The 21,496-nt window shown below is 47.2% G+C and overlaps 1 protein-coding gene across 7 annotated transcripts in view; it reads right to left on the bottom strand.

The window, feature by feature from the left end:
* LOC142558600 (uncharacterized) overlaps positions 1–21,496 on the bottom strand; it is a 473,120-nt gene that overhangs the window by 315,097 nt on the left and 136,527 nt on the right. For all 7 annotated transcript variants that reach the window (XM_075670756.1, XM_075670754.1, XM_075670751.1 and 4 more), the window contains exon 5: positions 498–628. In XM_075670756.1, the coding sequence (XP_075526871.1) occupies positions 498–628 (131 nt within the window). The remainder of the gene's footprint in view (positions 1–497; positions 629–21,496) is intronic.

Raw genomic sequence — 21,496 nt, 5'->3', positions numbered from 1 at the left:
AATTTCCCGGCTGCAACGCCGATACTTCGCAGGAATACACATGCTCACTCAGCAAGCATGCAACTAGTGACTTAACATGAGCATGCCAGTGCTGCTCGACTGTTATGCCGTTTGAGCGAACATAAAAAGTTGAATCACAAATTGCGTGTTGGCTCAAGTGCGCTAAAATTTTGCCAATGTGTTCTTGAACACACAAGCATTACCTCACACAAAATAAATTATGATTGTAAAATGTGTGTCATGCCCCCTTTAAGATATGCTTCTTTAGTTAAATACTGAGGAGATATCCTCATGATGGCTTTTACAAAGTAGCACACGTTTAAAGTCACTCGAAGTAGCAGTCAGGCAAGAAAGTACAAAAGTTGCACTGCGCTTCCAACTCAAGTCAATGCTAGTATGAGACTTAAAGAGCTCATAACTGCTTTCATACTTGACAAAAGAAAGACAGCTCACTTTGCCCATTAATGCACAATAATGGTGAGAGAAACGGCATGCACCTTGTGCACCACTGGAGGGTCAGGTGATGACTCTGAGCGTTGCCGCTTGCGTCGCACCACTCGCGATTTGGTGGCAGGCTCGGCCCCCTTGGGGTCCTCTTCGGGAGCTGACTCAAGTCGGCTCAGCAGCCCTGCATCACAGCCAAATGCAGTCATCAGCATTGTGTTCTTCACAAGACTTAGTGCATTAAAGGGCCACTCACCAAGCCACATAGCAAATTTTGTTTATATGCTGGAAATTATTACATGCCCTTTAGGGAGCGTTCTGCCACAAGAATTTTTCAAACTGGTTCATTAATAGTCGAGATATGCATATTTCAGTGCTGCGAACCCCTGATTTCAGGAGGTGAGTGTCACTGCTAACACAGACATTAACTACTTGCCCCCATCTAGCCTCCACAAGCAAAATTCCTTCCCCACATTCTCTCATACCACAGCTTGAGGATCGTGTGATACAGACATCACGGGTCCTGCCTTCTAGCTTTTTTTTTTCGCCACACTTTTTCGCTGTGCGGTGAACTTTCACTCACGGTTGCGCATGCAAGCTGTTTGTCTCGTTTTGCACAGCACACGATTTTGTGTGCTGTGCATGAGAACACCAGACTAGTGGTATAAATCAGTGCTACAGGAACACTGAGGTAAACGCAGGCAAATTACAGAGCATGATTGAGTGCTGGAACGTGGTAGAAAATGTTTTGTTGTCTTAGCACATGACTGCATCACGTGGGAACAAGCAGACGAAATGGAAACAGTCCTGCTGCAGGGCAAAGTAAAACAAAATTGCGCAGACATTTGGTTTGTGTAGTTTATTATTTCTCTAAACTTTAATTTGTCGAACAGATTACACAAATAACAGATGTTGCCTCGAATAATTCTCGAAGAGTCACAGGTCACTATGAGTGACGTCACAGCATATACATGTACATAGGCACACTTGCCTATATACGTCACCCCGCCCTCTTGGAACACAGCGCCCTCGAGAAGAAGGGCAAACGACATTTAGTTTTAAATTGCAGCTTTTTCTACAACTAGTAGTGAGGTAATCCTAAGCAGACATGATCATGGACACACATTGTATGCATTACACTTGTCAGCTCAAAATGGCCATACCTAGTTAGGCCCTTTAAGCTGTCCAAGTGCTTGTCTTTCAAAAAAGCCAGTCTCACCTTAAATAAAGAAAACTATTGTTTTGGGCTACGTTTAAACTTCATATTTGTAATCTAGCAACCAATAGGGCACAGTAAGAGTAAACTGCCGAAAAATAGCATGAGAAAACAAGAGACGAGAAAGGAACATGACACGAATGCAGAACGGCAATTGCACTCGTGTCGTGTTCCTTTCTCGTCCCTTGTTTATTCTTCATCAGTATTTGTACAGCACTTCTGAGCAAGAGCAAAACGCTTTCACACTTGTCAAGTCAAATTACTTCCTTACAGAAACTGGTGTCGTACAGCAAACCGTGTTGACTATCACAGAACAGGCAAGAACTGTCACTTTTGTGCTGCTTTTACCAAGCAATGAACCAATTTTCGAGCTTAACACTTGTCCTTCCCAAACATGTTGGCTATGAATCAACAGGCAGCCATTTCCAAAGCCCAATAATTGAAGTAGTAACTTAGCGCAATAAAAACCAAGGAAACAAGAAAGGTGGACAAAGACAAGTGCTTGTCTTTGCCCACCTTTCTTGTCTCTGATTTTTATTGCATGAAGTTACTATTTCAACTATGGAAAACCAACTAAACCAGCAATCAACTCTTCCAAAGCCCAAGACTGGTAACAGCAGAAAACTACACAGATGGGACCACACCGGTGCAGCAAGTTGGTCTTTTTATTTATTCACTAAAATTTGTCAGCTTAAGACAAGCGCTACTCTGTCTTTCTTCCACTAAAAGAGATTTTTTTTTTGCGCAAGAAAATATGTCGCTACAAAAGCAACAACGGCAACTAGGCTCACTGCTGGGATAGCTGTTGGTTTATGGTGATGTATAGTAAAACTAAAAGAGCACAGAAAATGACTTGGACAATCCAGAACAACAGACGCGCTTGTGTTATTTTGTCTTGTCCATGTCCTATATGCGCTCTTTTAAGTTAGCTATAAGCATCAAGAAAGGCACACACGTGAAAACTTATTAGAATGCAATGTTGTCATACAAACTTTTGTATTCCTGAAGGGGGCAACAAAAACTTCCAAATAATTGGGTAGCAACCTGACCAGTAAAATCGATTTCAATGCTTTTAACACTGCCAGCAATATTATTGGCGCGGTATGGAAAGTAGCTGCTTCAAACATGCATTCATTTTGCAGATTACCACAACAAATAGAACATGTATGATACGATGTGGCGTCCAATCTGGCATCTGATTAGTCATACCAACACCAGCGACTTCCAACAAGTTCCGATGGATGTGGCAACAGATTGGATGCCAGGCGAGCATCAAACTTTAATTTTAAACCAAGCTTGTTGGTACAAAGGACTTCTTGGAAACTACACGAAAAATAGGACAAGATTAGGAAAACGGGTGTTGTTCGCTTTTTTTTTTGTAATGCAAAAGTCAAGTTCTCAGCACATGCACAACCTGTTTTTGTACCCAAGAAGAACCGATTGTTGGGCTAGTTGGGCTTGCATTGCTAATGCAAGCCCACCTAGATGGTGGCAAAGTCTTCCGATTTGTTCGTGGGCGAAAGTTTCCCTGTACATATACGTGTGTGTTGTGGGGATGCGCGACTCTCACATGCCCCTTGATATGTTGTTTTCCCCGCATAGCTCCCGTCTCCTGCAATCTGGCTTCGCTGCGTGGCCTGGGGCCCGCGGCGGTCGGTGTGGTTGAAGCGCAGTACGAGAGATGGCACGAGTGTAGCGCTGCTAATGCCGCCTCATGGCGGGGTTACTTGGGCACGGAAAGGAGAAGGCTCTTCCTCTTTGGTTCGGGACAGCAAGCAGCGCGGACGTGCCGATCCATGCTTCTGCGAGACCGTCTCGTGAGGCCTCGTGCGAACGCGCCACCGTTCGTGTGACCATACGTGCGAACAACCAGGCGTTGGTGTCCAGCATGGGGCGAACATATTCGCTTGTTATCCGGTCGCGGTGAGTCGGACTTCTAGATTTGTCTCGCGCCCATAGGCATGTTTTGTGGATAGCAACTCTGCTAGCAGGCATTGATCTATGAAAGGTGCAATAAATGCCCTTGTGATTGTTTGCGCTACTGCGTTGTCGTTCCTTTGTCCCAAGAGGACGGGTGTGACAATCCCACAGTGTATATATGTGTGTATATATATGCCAAATATATATGTACATACATTCATTTTCATGGTTTACATTTGTACTCCTGTAGATCACGAGCAACTGCTAAATTGTATGTGTTTCAAGTTCAGCGGCAAACAGGACGTCAATAGGTTTCTCGCGTGAAGTGTACAAACAATGTCTAACTGATCGAAGGCAGAAGCTTATGCTGTAGCTTAACGGAGGCGTCGTATAGGCCGCTTCCAAGGTCACCTATTTTACGCACAGCTCAGAACTATTGTTTGGCGGCCCGTCTCGCCACTGACAATTTGCCTTAGAGCGAAAGTCTGTCAAAGCACCCCCCACACATCTGACGTCTCAGCCTTGCGCGGAGAACACTACCAGTTCCGTCTCATTCAGAAAGAGTTCTCCGATGCATGAGACAGGCAGCCGAGACTGTGAACTCTTTGGTGTACATTCCTCCAGACAAGTAGTGAATTCGCGGTAAGCGCTGAAAACTTTTTCATTTTTGAATTTTCTTTTGTTACGCACTACTTTTAAGTGATGTCCAATTCCGCCGAAAATGTATGGTGTATCTAGCCGCGTTCATGGCCGCTTGCACACGAGGGACTCCAAAACCCCGATGTTAGAACCACTGACAAATACTATGCCATGCCACCTGCCGCGATCATCAAAAACTGTATACCGCAGATAATTCAAGCATCTTCTCAGGCAGTTGATATACTAAATGGACTTAAACTGACTCTACCTACATGTCTCACGCTAACCCACCCCCCCAAAAAAAAGATTGCAGCGCTAAAGGAAGAGAAAAAGTGATGAGAAAGTTTGCAGTAGCACGCAAACAGTAAGAAATAAATAATGTAATGTCAACAGTTGCAAAGCTCACATACAGATTTTCATCAAGTACAAAAAAAACGTCGTAGTTTACATCCAGTTATTTCTTCGCACTTACATTCGTTTTCCCGGGTTTCCGTTGGTACTCCTGTAGATCACGAGCATGTATTCGCAACTGTGAACGGTTGTCGGTACGCCTGTAGGGTTTGCCTAGCCGAGTTCACGGCAGTCTGCGCAAATGCAATTTCGGAACTATGAGGCCAGAACCATTTAGAAGTTGTTCTATATTGAGTTACCCATCGCGATCAGGAAAACTTTTATCGCGGATGAATCAAAGAAGTTTTTAGGCATGTAGGGCCCTCTGGGCTGTACTTGTCGGTGATGGGATAGCCTCGCTACCTATGGATTTATCTGACGAGCTATGTCGAATGCTCTGTTGCCATAGTCGCAAGTTTGAAGCCCTCCATAAGGGTTTTCTTTTTTTTTTTTTTTTGCAATGGTGAGCTTGAAAATTCACCTCCTCCAGTGCACAACATCTGCAGGCTTGGGGTGACACCTGTCACCGGCAAAAGATGCTGAGAGCAAGTGAGATTATACTAATCCAGGTACAACTGTCACAATCCACCTCGGGTCGTGAACAAGGGAGGGCTTGTGGCACCCTCCGATAGACGGACGCTCCACAGCGTGGTGGTTCTGAACGATTACAGCATTAATGAGAGAGTAGCTGTAGTCGTAATCAAACTTAATAAGAGGTATAGATTAAAGGTAGTACAAGCCTACGCTCCAACATCTAGACACAATGATGAGGAAGTAGACCAGTTTTATGAAGATATTGAATTAGCAATGAGAAAAGTGCAAACTTGGTATACTGCAGTAATGGGCGACTTCAATGCAAAAGTGGGGAAACAGCAGGCTGGTGAACAAGCAAGTGGCAACTACAGCGTCGATTCTAGGAATGCTAGAGGAGAGGTGCTGGTAGAATTCGCAGAAAGGAATAAGCTTCGAATAATGAACACCTTTTTCATGAAGCGTAGCAACAGAAAGTGGACCTGGAAAAGCCCTAATGGTGAAACAAGAAATGAAATTGACTTCATACTTTCTGCCGATGCCAGCATGGTGCAGGATGTAGAAGTGATAGGTAGGATAAAGTGCAATGATCATAGGTTAATGAGGGCTAGGATTCACCTGAATTTGAATAGAGAAGGAGCAAAATTGATCAAGAAGAAAAAGGTCAACCTAGAGGCAGTAAGGGTAAAAGCAGACAAATTCAGGCTGGTACGGGCAAACAAATATGCAGCCTTAGAACAGAGAGATGAAGATGACACAGATAATGAATGGAACTGTAACTAGGCTGGCTTCAGAAGCAGCAATTGAAGTGGGAGGCAAGGCACCAAGGCAACTAGTAGGCAAGCTCTCCCAAGTAAAAAAGGGCCTAATAAAGAAACGACAAGGAATGAAAGTGTCCAACTCAAGAGATAAGACCGAATTCGTGAAACTGTAAAAACTAATCAACAAGGTGAAAACAAGTGATGTTCAAAATTACGACATGAGAAAGACTGAAGAAGCCGTAAGAAATGGATGCAGCCTGAAATCAGTGAGAACGAAACTTGGCATAGGACAAGCCAAGATGTATGCACTGAAAGATAAGCAGGGTAATATGATCAGCAATCTCGAAGGTATAGTAAAAGCAGTGGAATAATTCTATACTGCCCTGTACAATACCCAGAGGAGTCAGGATAACTCAATTACAAACAGTAATGAACAGGATACAGAAACTCCTCCTATAACTAGCGATGACGTCAGAAGGCCTCCTGCCTCATCATTTTTACAGACGGTAGCTAGCCAGGCATCTAACCTTCACCTATGGCGCCAAGAGTCACAAACTTGGTCAAAAATAACTGTTGCGCAGCTTTTGCCGCCCACATAAACAAGATTAACATATATCAGATTAGAATCGGTGCAAGAGAGTTGTTCGATTTATATGTCGGCCCGGTGACTATATTTTGGTGCAGTTCGCTAACTGCTTTGCTCTCGCTATGCTGATCTATCTCATCTCCAACCTGCTGCTTCCTGTTCTGGCATGTGCATCCTCGAGTGCCTCGTCAGTGCAGGCTTCCCCTTGTCATGAAAACGGGGTGGCCATGTGCCGTCCTTTGCCTGGTTTCTACATATCACCATTTCCACCGACCTCACCGTTTTAATGCAAGCTACCGGTCCTGGAGCCAGCTTGGAAAGAATCATCGCCGTTGACGCAGCTCAACCACAGACAACCACCGTCGACGCAGCTCTGGGCATGGTGACTGTACCTTGGTGCAGTTCACTAACCGCTTTGCTCTCGCCATGCAGGCTAGTCAAACATATGCACTTTTTGCTAAAGAATCAAGCAATTATCTTCTGGTACAGCTCCCGAGCCCACAGTGCTGCGTCGTGATTGCCACTGAGTACATTTATGTCATCCATCTGCTACTAATCATATATGGCGACGTTGACTAACCCTGGTCCTGCCAGCCTAGACACTGTACTGGCCGAATTGCAGAAACTAACCGCAGGCCAAACAATACATGTGCAGGAGCTAAAGGGCCTGAAACTGCAGCTGACCACCACAGACAAAACAACGACCTGAATAAGCGCATGCCCTACTTAGAGGTCCATTATTAGGTCCTCATGCCTCTACGCCAAGACATAGAAATACTGCAGACAACATAAACTGAAACAACTCGCCTTGTCACAGTGTTAGAGGTCCGTTTCGATGACGCCGAAAACTGATCCTGCCGCAATAACCTGATCTTCTACGGAATTACCGACCCCACTACAAATGAAACTTTTACTAAGTCTGAAGAATTAATAATTCAGATCTGCAGTAACCATTTACAAACTGACATCAAGCCCACAGATAGAGAACGGGCACATCGGTTAGGGAAACACACCAAAGATAGAAGTAGTCCAATTATAGTAAAACTCGCGCATTGGAAAACGAAAGACGCCCTTCTGTCAAAAGTCCGAATGCTGAAAGGAACTAATTATAGTGTAAGTGGAGATTTCTCTCGCCTGACTCAGAAAGCACGGAAGGGCCTTTTGCATTTCGCCAAATCTAAATCACTTGCATACTCTCTCTACGCTATAAAACCTTGTACATTGGTCCTAAACGACATGTTTTTAAGGAATCATCTAACTTTGTAAAAGAAATTGTGTAGCAATCATCCCGCCCTCTGCGAAAAAAGAATCAACCAGAACTTGCACCCAGAAATGATCTTTCATTTTCCGCAGTCTTTACTAACGCACGCAGCTGTCTGCCGAAGCACGAGCTTGTATCTAACATCATATCATCAACAGGCAGCAACTTGCTCATTCTAACAGAAACCTGGCTACACAAAGACGTCACTGAGACCGAAGTTTCGGCCGAGCTACCCGACTTCCAAGTTTATCGAACTGACCAGGTAGGCACAAGGGGCGGCGAAGTTTTTGTAGCAGTTCACCGGCAACATTTGTGTTCATTTATTAACATTTCATCAAAACTCGAAATACTATGGCTATTATATCGTGCATACCCACTTACAGTGCTGCTGGGGGTTAGCTACAGGCCTCCCCATGCCACTCCTGAATTCTGTGGGGAGCTCAATAACAATTTAATACAACTTACGACAACCTACCCTATGCCTCCATCCTACTTTTCGGGGACTTCAATTTCCCAAAAATAGACTGGAGCAACTTACCATATTCTTCAATAGTAGGTCTCCAAAGAGGCAAGAAATTTTATCAACATTTTGAACTTTAATCTGGCACAATTAGTTTCAGAGCCCAACGCACGTCACACCAGAATCCGCAACCATTCTGGACCTAATCCTGACTAATAATCCCAGTACCCTCTCATCAATTACACACCTTCGAGGAATTAGTGACCATAACGTCATTCATGCTACTTTCTCTTTTCCTGTAACATTAAATAAGACACATAAGAAAACTATAAGGCTTTACGAAAAGGGTGCCTATGACACAATTAATTGCGAACTTGAGACCTTCTTCCCCACGTTTGAAGCCGCATATCACAATCAGTCAATACTTGATAACTGGTCGATGTTTAAAGGATAAGTTCACATTCGCCCCAGTAATCAAAAACCATGGTTTACTAACGCCTTAAGAAAACTAGAAAATAAAAAGAAATGTCTTTACCGAACGGCTAAAAATAACAGGAACTCGCATTAATGGGAAATTTACTACAAAGCTGAAAACGAATAGCTGATTGCTATCTACAGCACAAAGCGTTCCTTTCATGGCACCAAGCTCCCAAATTTGCCGCGCTCTAACCAAAGTCAATTTTGGCAAGTAATAAACCCTCATCCTGTTCGCACTATTACGCTCACCAATGACTCACATGAGACAATTACTGATACTGAATGCGCCGACAGTTTTAATTCCGCATTTGCAACAGTATTCACGAAAGAAATCAAAACAAATATTTCTTTGCCTTTGTACAATATTGAAGGTCACATGCCATGCATCACATTTTGTGCTGACGGAATTTCATGCATAATCCAGAAGACTAAGCTATCATCTTCATTTGGCATTGATGAAATTAACTCTAAACCTCAAAGAAACACAAGACACATGGCTGCATCATACTTGTCCTTACTGTTCTCACAGTCACTCTCTTCAGGAAACATGCCGGGTGATTGGAAAGTAGAAAAGGCAGTTCCAGTCTACAAAACAGGTAACAGGAATTCTCCATTAAATTATCGACCCAACTCACTAACAAGCGTGCCGTGCAAAATCATGGAACATTTCATCTACTCTCAAATTATTGCCTTCTTGGACAGTAACCAGTTTTTTCACCCTTCACAACATGGTTTTCGCAAAGGTTTCTCGTGCGAAACTCAATTAGCTCTTTTCGTTCATGACTTGCATGCTAACCCTGACATCAATGTGCAAACTGACGTAATATTTTTGGATTTTGCAAAGGTATTTGATAAAGTATCCCACCAACATTTGCTACTAAAATTTCAACTGTTGAACTTGGACCCTAACGTTCTAATCTGGATAAAGGAATTTTTTTCTAATCGCACACAAATGGTTTTAGTCAACAATAACCTATCAAGTCCCCTCCCAGTAACCTCTGGCATGCCCCAAGGATCTGTTTTTGGTCCCCTGTTATTTTTAATATATATTAATGATTTACCTCAGTGTGTCTCCTGTAATATACACATGTCTGCAGACAACTGCGTCATCTACCACTCTATCCATAACTCCTCTGGCCATACTGCTCTCCAAAATTATTGTTGAATTCCAATGGCGGAGTCGGAGCAAGTTTTTCTGCTCGTTTCGGAGCAAGTTTGTTCCAATGGCAGAGTGAGGGCGGGAGTAAGGTGTTCCAATGAGAGAGTCGGAGGGGATTCAGAGCGGGAGTCACTCCGTGGAGCAGAAAAAGATGCTCCGCCAAAATCGGCGGAGTGGACCGGAACTCTCCGTGACATATTTCCTTTACCACGTTTGTCTGCTGGGAGGCGCCACCGGTCACGACTCGCGAGGAAGCAAAAGCTGCTCCACGCTTGGCGAGATATCCATTCCGCACTTTTAAAAAAACAGGTGAACGGCGCTGAAGAGACAAGTGACCGGTGCGGCGGTGCTGGGAGCAAACAGCGGAAGGAAATGACAACACGCAAGGTATCCTGGGTAACTTGGTGATAGAACTTTTGCTTCCACCTTGCTCCGGCGGCGCAGGTTGTGTTCCACTCGCGGATTTGGAGGCGTTGCTCTACGCCAGAGTCGAGTGCTCGCTCGCAGAGTCCATCGGCTGCTCCGACTCCGCCATTGGAATTCAACATATCTTAATAGTGTTTTAGAATGGCGCAGTGATTCGCTGATGGCCCTGAACGCCAACAAATGTAAATTCGTGTCCTCCCGCCATCACAACCCTTCCTTCTTCCCATATACAATTAATAACACACCATTAGAATCAGTACAATCCTATAAAAATCTAGGTGTAAGCCTCTCTCACGATTTGTCTTGGTGCACACATGTCACTAGCATTATCTCCGCAGCTAATAAAACCTTAGGTTTTATAAAATGAAATCTATGGCACGTCCCATCAGATGTAAAATTACTAGCACATATGTCAGTTGTCAGGCCGAAACTGGAATAGCGTCAGCCATCTGGAACCCGCATCACGTATATCTCACTGACGCATTAGAATCAGTTCAAAATCATGCTGTTAGAGTAATTCATACCTCATACTCATACGATGTCAGTGTTTCATCTCTGAAATCAAAATCCGGCTACTCAATGCTTCCACGTCGACGTCGCATTTCCAGTCTTTCCCTGTACCACAAGTTCTTCATTTCTTTCCTTAATCAAGAGCCTTACACCACAGCAGCAGCATGCATATCTCATCGCACCAGCAATCCACTTCAAGTAGCGTGCCCATGTGCACGGACAACCATTTTCGCAGCCTCCTTTTTCTTCCATACCGCCACAGACGGGAACGGCTTTCCCACCAACATCGCTAATACCACTTGTCCATGTTCGTTCACAGAACTTGTAACCAACCATTTTGTTAAATAATTATTTCTCACCATGTTTTCTCTATCTTATAAAAACCCAGCCCTTGTGTAATGCCCCTAAGGGGGACTTTTAAGGTAATAAACTGAACTGAACTGATATCACAAATACAACAGAGAAATCTCACCTCATCCAATCTAGGTTCAACCTCAAGTAAAATTCTTGCTTGGGCTAGTTGGTTCATGCTTGAATATGTAAAGGCAAGGCGCAAAAGACCAGGACTGAAGGAGGACACAAACGACAGGACTGGCGCCACTCACAACTAAGTTTATTTCCGCAACAAGCCTGCCTTATGTAGGTCAATCAAGCCGAATCACACAAACGTTAGAAATAAAATACAGCAATCTATCGACCACTCAGGAATTATATCTGGCACAAAAGATCCAATCAGCGAACAGGAACCCCACATGGAGCAACACAGGAAGCAATTGATCGAGCAGTCTTTACCAAGCCAATGGGGAGAAAAAAACGAGACAAAAAGTACCGTCTATGCTTCACTATCAGACTGTCACTATCCAAAACATAACACCAATCAAACGCCTAAGGCCCAGTCAGTGATAAAACCCACACAACTATGGGAATAAATGACCAACAAATAACACGGAAAAAACATGCCAGGGAATGAGGTGTGCCTCGAATACCGTAAAAATAAAGTTAAGTAAAACAATATGACTAATAATGTTGTAGCGGCCGTCCTTCCTTCCTTCCTTTCTTTCTCCCCGCTTCTTGGAAAGCCGGTTTCCCTCGCCTTTAGGGTCATTACCTCCTGCTCTTTCTTGATATCGAGGCAGCTTCCCTGACTAAGATGCCTCCACAGGGCTGCTCTAGGCAGCTTGACTGGGTCCCTGAGGCTCCGTACACTGGCAGCACGTGACATTCATTGTACAGCCAAAAAAGAAATGAAAGCGAACATGTTGCAATTTAAATGGATGTTTACAATTACAATATCATCATCAGCAGCAGCCTGGTTACGCCCACTGCAGGGCAAAGGCCTCTCCCATACTTCTCCAACTACTTTGGTCATGTATTAATTGTGGCCATGTTGTCCCTGCAAACTTCTTAATTTTATCCACCCGCCTAACTTTCTCCCGTCCCCTGCTACGGCTCCCTTCCCGTGGAATCCAGTTTGTAATCCTTAATGACCCTCGGTTATCTTTCCTCCTCATTAAATGTCCTGCCCATGCCCCCCCCCCCATTTCTTTTTCTTAATTTCAACTAAAATGTCATTAGCTCGCGTTTGTTCCCTCACCCAATCCCTTAACGTTACGCCTATCATTCTTCTTTCCACAACTCGTTACATTGTCCTCAATTTAAGTAGAACCCTTTTCGTAAGCCTTGAAGTTTCTGCCCCGTACGTGAGTACTGGTAAGACACACCTGTTATACACTTTTCTCTTGAGGGATAATGGCAATCTGCTGTTCATGATCTAAGAATGGCTGCCAAACGCACCTCAGCCCATTCTTATTCTTCCGATTATTTCCGTCTCATGATCTGGATCTGCGGTCACTACCTGTCCTAAGCAGATGTATTCCCTTACCACTTCCAGTGACTCGCTACCTATCGTAAACTGCTGTTTTCTTCCGAGGCTATTAAACATTAGTTTTCGGCAGATTAATTTTTAGACCCACCCTTCTGCTTTGCCTCTTCAAGTCAGTGAGCATGCATTGAAATTGGTCCCCTGAGTTGCTAAGCAAGGCAATATGATCAGCGAATCGCAAGTTACTAAGGTATTCGCCATTGACTCTTATCCCCAATTCTTTCAAATCCAGGTCTCTGAATACCTCCTGTAAACACGCTGTGAATAGCATTGGAGAGATCGTATCTCCCCACGTGACTCCTTTATTTTTTGGGATTTTGTTGCTTTCTTTATGGAGGACTATGGTGGCTGTGGAGCCGCTATAGATATCTTTCAGTATTTTTACACACCGCTTGTCTACACCCTGATTCCGTAATGCCTCCAAGACTGCTGAGGTTTCGAGTGAATCAAGCACGTCCTCGTAATCAATGAAAGCTATATATAAGGGTTGGCTAGATTCCGCACATTAAGAGCTGCACAATCCACCAGCTCATTTGTTTATTCGTGCACGATGCTGCGAGTAGGCCAATTTTTCGTTTGTGCAACTGATGTCAGCGTGATGGCGTGGTGGTGTTTGCTTTGTGTGATGTGTCAAGGTTGCGGTAATCCAATGCGGCATACGGTGTGGGGCTTCTGGCTCTCGCAGTGTTTTTCGGGCTCTCGCAGCGTTTTTTGGGCTCTCGCAGTGGTTGTGTGGAGCCATTGCGTTGTGTTGCCGGGGGCTCCGTGCCCCTATCCTCCCTGCCTGGACGGGGTGGCAGCGGGTCATAAAACACTGTCACTCTGCTGTCATCTCGCCCACGGGAACGTCAACAGGCTTTCCCCATTGGCTGACATTTTGGCGGGATTCGGACGCTGCTTGCGTGCCCTCCGGGTAAGCGCGCGCAAGACGGGGCCCGGGGAGACCACATCGGGGCTTCGGAAGGTGCGTACGTGTTCCTCTCTGCCGGCGGCGGCCCCCTTTTTCCGCCGCCGGCCGATGGTTACTTCGGCTCATCGGGGTCCCGGCCTCGGCGGGCGCAGGCACTCTTCCGCCGCCTCAACGTCCTGAGGCAGCGTCTTCCGATCGAGGCCCCGTCTGTTGATCTGTCGTTTCTTTCTATTTCCATTTTCTCTGCTGTGGGGTGCGCGATGGCAGGTGCTGACCGAAGGATAGGCAGCCTGTTAGTGCTGGGGTTCTTTGTTCTCTCTCTGTCGCGGTGCGCCATTAGCGGCCACCGGCGACCATTTGGCCATGTTTTGTGTAATTAGCTTCAGATTCGGATGTGACGTTAAAACTGATGTTTGTATTGAGTCCCAGCTCAATAAATGTTCTTTGTGGCTACTAGAGAGCTTCCCCTAGGGTCTCCCTTGCTGTGCGCGCGGTCTCGCCTTCCCCTAAGCTGGGGCCGGCGGGGCGCGTACGTGCACAGCTGCATGTCGGCACACGGAACGGACCAGAGCAGGCGCGGACGCGGTGCCCTGCACGCATGGCGGCTCGGAGTGCTCGAACCTGCGGTGGTCGTGCGCGCGCGCCGTGAGTGTAGCGAGGAGACCACAAATTGTCGCCCAACGTGGGACCAGGGGCCTAATCAGCCTCTGGTCGCCGAATGTCCAAGCTGCTGCATTGCAGAGGCTGCGTTGCGAACGCGCTTTGTCAACCGAGCCATGTCTTTCATCCGTGTGCCGAATTCGTCTATTTTCCTCTCACTCTTTCTGTCATACCTCGCCTCAGTAAAAGTAGCGTGGTAAGCGTATCGGACAACCGCTTCGAAGTTCCGTGCTGCAAAGCGCGGACGAGGGAAGGAGTCAAGTGGCTGCCGAGATGCTGCAGTCGTCCTCGATTGTGGAGACCATGCGGGGCCGGAGGTCTCGCCAATTCATACCGGGAGGGCTGACTTTTCCGTCCTTCCATCTGCTCAACGATTTAGTGGGTCCGACGGATTTCCGTGAGTCTCTAGCATCATTACCATTCTGGCAGCTGGTAATTGCGCGGACTGCTTGGGAACAGTGCCTCTAACGCCAGCTAATTCTGCAAATATATGCGCTTTTGCTATTGGCGCGGCTCAGTGGCCTGCTCGGCAGTTCTCAGTTGATGCGCGCCTTTGCTCGCAAAAATTCAAGCCATGATAGCTGACGCACCATTAATATGCCCTCTGTCACCGAAAATCTCCATTTAGGCAGACAGTTTAGTGGTGGTGCCTTCTGCACCATCAATTGAGGGGCAAAACTGGCAGCGCAATAGCCGAGTAGAGACAAAGTCCACAAAACAAGCCCGATCCGCGAAGAGGCAAGCACCCCGGACATCCCACCATCGCACGCACAGAAGGGGACGCTCCCCCGCAACCCCGCGGCGATGACGGGGAGGACAGCTCAGGTGGAAAGGCAGCCGGGTGAACGAAACCAGCCACCCATACTAGGGTGTCGGAATCGTCTTTCTGTATCTTTTTTTAAACGGCCCAAAGAGTGCCGAAGGGACCGCAGAGTGACCCGTTTGTAAATAATTGTACATAGTTGTTTGATGGCCTCAGGGAGGCGGAGCGCCGTAATGTGGCTGGTATTGCACGGGCGCGGGCGCCGTAGCGTTGCTGGTACTGCAACGGGCGCACGGGGCCGGATACAGCGTGTGTCGCTGTTGCCCCGGTTGGGTTCGCTCTGTGGGGTCACAACAAGCTCGGCCGATGAAGATCGCGTGCCACCCGCTAAAACTGCAATGTGAAAGCTGTGTTCAAGGTAGTAACCCCCAGCGCCGGAGAAACACGATTTAGCACCACTCCGGCAAGTACCGCATGGTCATCAGAGCGCCAAGGTTTTCATTAAAATCGATTCGCGCTGTGACTTGGCCCGGCGTGGAGTGACTTTTCGTCTATCGCTGAACCTTCCATGTCTGTTCATTACATAGACATCGCGTAGTCAGAGTCAATTTTGATTGGTATCGCGGATGAACAGCGTGCATCCGTGGAAGGAATTTCTGCTAGAGTTGAAGTCCTATGTCATCACGCTAGTGAAGACCACATTTACTGTATCCGGCTGAACTCAAGACGGAGTAACCATTTGTACTGAGATGAGGCATGCCTATGCGGATCCACAACTTTGGATCAGCCACCCATTTCTTTTCAAAAAGCTCTCAGCTATCCACTTCGCTGCAATCAGGCAGACTGCTATCCGTCTTTCTCTGTCCTTCTTTTCCCTTTGTTCAAGGGACACTAAAGGTTACTATTAAGTCAACGTGGACTGTTGAAATACCATCCCAGAAACCTCGAAACGCTTGTTTCGTGCCAAGGAGAGACTTATTTTAAGAGAAAATTCGTTCTGAAGCGTCCGCGCTCCTCTAGCGCAGTTCAAATCGCCGGCCCTCCGATCAAGGAGTACTGACATTATGGTCTCATAGTGACGTTGCGCCATCAGTGAGTAGAACGGCGTCCGCAGACGGCGCTACGGCCTTTCTGCGCAAAACGCAAACGCGCGGCCAGAAATAGAGCCAAGACAGAGCCGACAGCAGAGCGAAAGCGGGAGTATGGTGGCTAGCGGAAGGAGAAACGCGCGACCATAAGCTGGTACTTCATTCTATGACGCAACCTTCGACGCTTGTCGCAATGGACCCTGACAACGACAGATTGCCTCGCGATTCTGGGCTCAACTTCAGCGATTTGAGCACTGGCGAGCGCGACCTGCTGCTGAGGGCTCGCGCTCCCGGCGTCGTTGCAAACTACGACGGCGGCCTCGACACCGGCTCTCCGGAGCGGGAAAGCAACGAGGGCTTCCCATGACATCACATGGACGTGGCATTCTCGCTGCTTCTTCCAAATGAAAGCTTCACGAGCCAGCAGAACCCTCACAGCACGACGCGATAACGAAACTACTGAAACTACAAAACGTGAGCGGCGCAGAGTCGAGCGCGCAGAGTCAAGCAAAAACGAAACCTTTTGACCACCCATATTACTGAAGAGTAACGTCAAAATGTTATCTTTTTTTAAAATTGAATAGACGTAGACAAGTAGCATTTTTTTTCCGTCTTATAATCGAATGAAATGATATTTTTAATATGAGTAGTTGAATATTAGTAACACAAATTATGAGGAGTGCTTTCGTCATCGAGCTAGTAACGGAATGTCGCTGGGGGGTCTCAAATCGTGTCATGCATTTACCTCAATTTCTCGGTTACTAAAGCTCTGTTCATGATTATATTGACGCCTTAGACATTCTAGAACATTGCTCTACCACTTTAACTTGAGTTTCTGGTAACCTTTAGTGTCCCTTTCAGTGTTACTTCGTTAGGCTACTTGTTTCTCTGTGTCTTACCTAGCCGTCTTCGTTTCGCTTTTGTGTAAATGTTTCCTTAGGTATGGTTCGTGTTGCTTTTATGTTAGTAATTTATTTGTATCTTATGTGTTTTGCGTTTCGAGAATGTTTTGCGTGTGTTTTCGCTGCCGTGTTGCGTCAATGGGCGATGTCGACCTGGATCAAAGCCTGGCAACGGCGGGGCTCTGAATCGGGCTGTGCGGTCACGATGATTGGTGCAGATCATGGCTGTACTATGGAGCGGACAATGCCAGAAGCACCGGCACTAGAGGCCGTTGCCGGACGCTGTTAAAGTGGCCTGGAGACGCACGCGTGGCATGTGGGCTTTGTTCATGCTCGCCGGAGATTTTTAGCGCGGACATTCTCTGTACGTCGTCTGAACCGTTTGTTATTCTTTTTGTTTTGATTGATGGTATAGGCCAACGTTTTGTTATTTTCCCTTGTCAGCGTTTGTGTCCGAATGTCATTATGTCTTTAAGCGTTTGTCTTTTATTGTTACCCTTACATTTTCTTCGGTGGATGCTATTATTGTGCATGTTCGAGTTAAAGCGTTGGTTCGTGTGGACCTTCTTGTGTTGCTGTTGTGTACCTCAGACCTCCCTATTTAATTTATTCTAATAGCTTGCTTTTCTTCCTTTGATGTCTTTCTTATTTATTTTTTGGGGGCTGGTGATTTTAGATTCTAGCTGCCAATGGATAGCTCCAGTATTGCAATGTATTGACTATTTCTTTGTTCTTTGTTTTCTTTTCTTCTTTGGCTGACAGCGGAGCCACTAGGCTTGCATTGGTAGGGAGCACTTAAGGAGGGAGGGATGTGGGGCCTCTGGCTCTCATGGCGTTTTTCGGGCTCTCGCGGTGGTTGTGTGGAGCCATTGCGTTGGGTTGCCGGGGGCTTCGTGTTCCTCTCCTTCCTGCCTGGACGGGGTGGCAGCGGGTCATAAAACACTGTCGCTCTGCTGTCATCTCGCCCACGGGAACGTCAACAAGCTTTCCCCATTGGCTGACATTTTGGCGGGATTCGGACGCTGCTTGCGTGCCCTCCGGGTAAGCGCGCGCAAGACGGGGCCCGGGGAGACCACATCGGGGCTTCGGAAGGTGCGTACGTGTTCCTCTCTGCCGGCGGCGGCCCCCTTTGTCCGCCGCCGGCCGATGGTTACTTCGGCTCGTCGGGGTCCCGGCCTCGGCGGGCGCAGGCACTCTTCCGTCGTCTCGACGTCCTGAGGCAGCGTCTTCCGATCGTGCTGCCATCTGTTCGTCTGCCATTTCTTTCTATTTCCCTTTTCTCTGCTGTGGGGCGCGCGATGGCAGGCGCTGACCGAAGGATAGGCAGCCTCTTAGTGCTGGGGTTCTTTGTTCTCTCTCTGTTGCGGTGCACCATGAGAGGCCACCGGCGACCATTTGGCCATGTTTTGTGTAATTAGCTTCAGATTCGGACGTGACGTTAAAACTGATGTTTGTATTGAGTCCCAGCTCAATAAATGTTCTTTGTGGCTTCTAGAGAGCTTCGCCTAGGGTCTCCCTTGCTGCGCGCGCGGTCTCGCCTTCCCCTAACCAGGGGCCGGCGGGGCGCGTACGCGCGCATGGACCGAAGCAGGTGCGGACGCGGTGCCCTGCACGCATGGCAGCTCGGAGAGCTCGAACCCGCGGTGGTCATCTGGCGCGTGCGATATCGGAGCGTGCGCGCCGTACATGTAGCGAGGAGACCACAACGGAAACACCGCGTCAAGTATCTAATGGCGCCGACAATGCCTGCGCAGAGTGTGTTGGGGAATGCCGGCAAGCGGGTGCCAGCAGGCCTAGGATTTGTCGCCTTCCGATGTGCTCCCTACTGACGCCGAAATTGTTTTGCCGAGACCTGCGCAGTGGTTGCATTGCGATTCCGGACACCATCTCATTTGACAGTTTCACAGGTGCTGACACTGCTGTACTGACATACGCAGAACTCGATGACGGCGAGATCATTCGTCAGGTTTCTGCTGCACCGCCGAACGATGACTCCGACTTGGAAGATGACGCACCATGTGCTACGCTGCCGTCGTATGCCGAGCGTGTACAAGCAATGACTGTGCTTTCAGCCGCCTAAAGTGACCGTACGACCCTCTCCGAGATTCAGGCTTATTTGATTGCGCGTAAACAGAACAGCATGCAACGACGCTTTCACAATTTCTTGAAGCCTACTGCTGAGCCCGAACAAGTGCGTGGAAATAAAGGACTTTCCTTTTTTAATCTGCTTTTTCGGGCACCTGTTTATTCGGACATTCCCGCAGTCCCCGTGAGGTCCGAATAAACGGTCGGCGACTGTATAGCTTTCATTGATTACGAGAAAGCGTTTGATTACAATTGCATTACGAAGCACACCAAATGTTTAACATTTCAGAAGTTCTTATCTAACCACATCAACATGGAGAAATCCTTCTTGGCAGCCACTACGCCCGAATTTCATGAGGTTTGCTGAATTCAAAAGGAAGCAATAAAATTTAGTCACTGTAGGAAACTGAATTTTGATTTAAGCCGTCAATTGTTAGTATAAATAATTACCTAAAGAGTTTGATGAAACCTTGTCTGGCCAGGAATAACAGCATAATAGCAAGGAAAGGATAATGCCGACCAAAACGGGGTGGTCTAAAAATTCTTAACATGTTTCAGCTGCCACACAGAAGCCTCATTCACTGTGCTGAGAGGCATAGAACCTTCAGCGTAAATCTGCATTAATAATCACTTCAGGCATCCTGTGTATGTTGGCGAGAGGCTGCCATTGTTTTGATTAAGCATGTGTGCGGTTGTCTGGACAGTCAAGAAATTCCAGATACTGTCGCTTCGTCCAGTTCTTTTCTTGGGCGATGACTGAAGCTTCGCTCCAGTTGAAATCGTGTTGCTTGGTTTCTGCATGTTCAGTGAGTGCACTGGAAGTGACTTTTTTCTTTTTCACATCGCTCTTGTGCTCCTTTAGGTGCAGCTCAAAATTGCCACTTTCACCAATGTAGACATAACCGCAGTCTACATACGGTACCTTATTACAATGCCAGGGAACCCTTTTCTTAATTTGTCCTTGACATCGACAAGCTCGTGACAGAACTTGCGGCTGGGAACATGGGCGACTTGCACATTAGATTTACACAGGACACGTGCCAAAGCTTCGTTGAAGCTGAAATGGCGGCACAATGTGGGTTAGGGGCATCACGTGGTTCCGTAGGTCGTACAGTTCTTTTCTTTCTGAAGCAATACAGTCGCCGACTGATTTTTCGAACTCCAAAAATTCGGACATGCTCGATTATTCGGTCTGCTTCGTGACACCGCCATCCTCCCGATAGACCATAATGTATAACAACTGCCGAAAGTTCGGACACCTTGCAGCCTCTTGTCTGATTTTTCGAACACTCCTTGAACCAACTCGATCGAAAGCACTATGCACCGACTCTGACCGGTGCATGGTTCGACTTGCTGAACGCCATTTTTGTTTTGAACGGAGCCTCCTTGCCACCCCGTCAAGTGGTGCTACTGCAATCATCATCTCGTCATCATCATCATCATCCCCGCTCATCATCATCGTTTCTGCCTGGTCAATGCCTCCTGTACTAGATGCCTGCCTTGTTGTTCAGTAAACTCGGTTCCGTGCCCTCCCTTTTCTCGTCTTCACGAAAAGGCAACGAGCGCTTCTCATGGCGAACGTCTGCAACTTAGTTCACATGCTGCAGCCTCTGAGATTACCATGGCATCTTTCACCGCCTCGGAGGGCCGCGAGAACACTCGCTAACAGACGGCCGTGCATATCGGCGCTACAAACATGCCGGCGGAAACATTCGGCAGCCACTGCCGTCGTCGCCGGAAGTTGAAAAGGCAACGAGCGTTGCCTCACGGAATTTGTGCTGAACTAAGGGAACCGCCATTACAATGGGAGAGCGAGCGACGTGGTGGGCATCTAGTAAAGGAGGCATTGTCTCAGCTTAGTAAGCCATGTCAAGACAATCCAGCAGCTGACTTGTCTCTTCATGCACGACACTGTGAGGAGGCCACGTTTTTCGTTTGTGAGATTGGTGTCGGTGTGGTGATGTTTGCTTTGTACGCTGTGTCGAAGTTGCGATGATCCAACGCGGCATACGGAAACATAGCGTAACGTGCCTAATGGTGCCGCCAGTGCCCGCGCAGAATTAGCTGGGGAATGCCGGTAAGCGGGTGTCAGGAGGCTTAGGATTTGGCGCCTTCTGATGTGCTCCCTACTGACGCCGAAAATGTTCTGCCGAGACCTGCGCAGTGGTTGCATCACGATTCCGGACCCCGTCTCATTTGACAGTTTCACAGGTGCTGACACTGCTGTATTGACATGCGCAGAACTCAATGACGGCGAGATCATTCGTCAGGTTTCTGTTGCACGGTCGGATGATGACTCAGAGTCAGAAGATGATGCACCATGTGCTATGCTGCCGTTGCATGCGGAGCTTGTACAAGCAGTGACTGTGCTTTCAGCCACCTATAGTGACCGTACTGCCCTCTCCGAGATTCAGGCTTATCTGACT

Source organism: Dermacentor variabilis, chromosome 9 (genome assembly GCF_050947875.1).
Source record: "Dermacentor variabilis isolate Ectoservices chromosome 9, ASM5094787v1, whole genome shotgun sequence".
Lineage (NCBI taxonomy): Eukaryota > Metazoa > Arthropoda > Arachnida > Ixodida > Ixodidae > Dermacentor > Dermacentor variabilis.
This window is presented reverse-complemented; position numbering and strand designations above follow the sequence as displayed.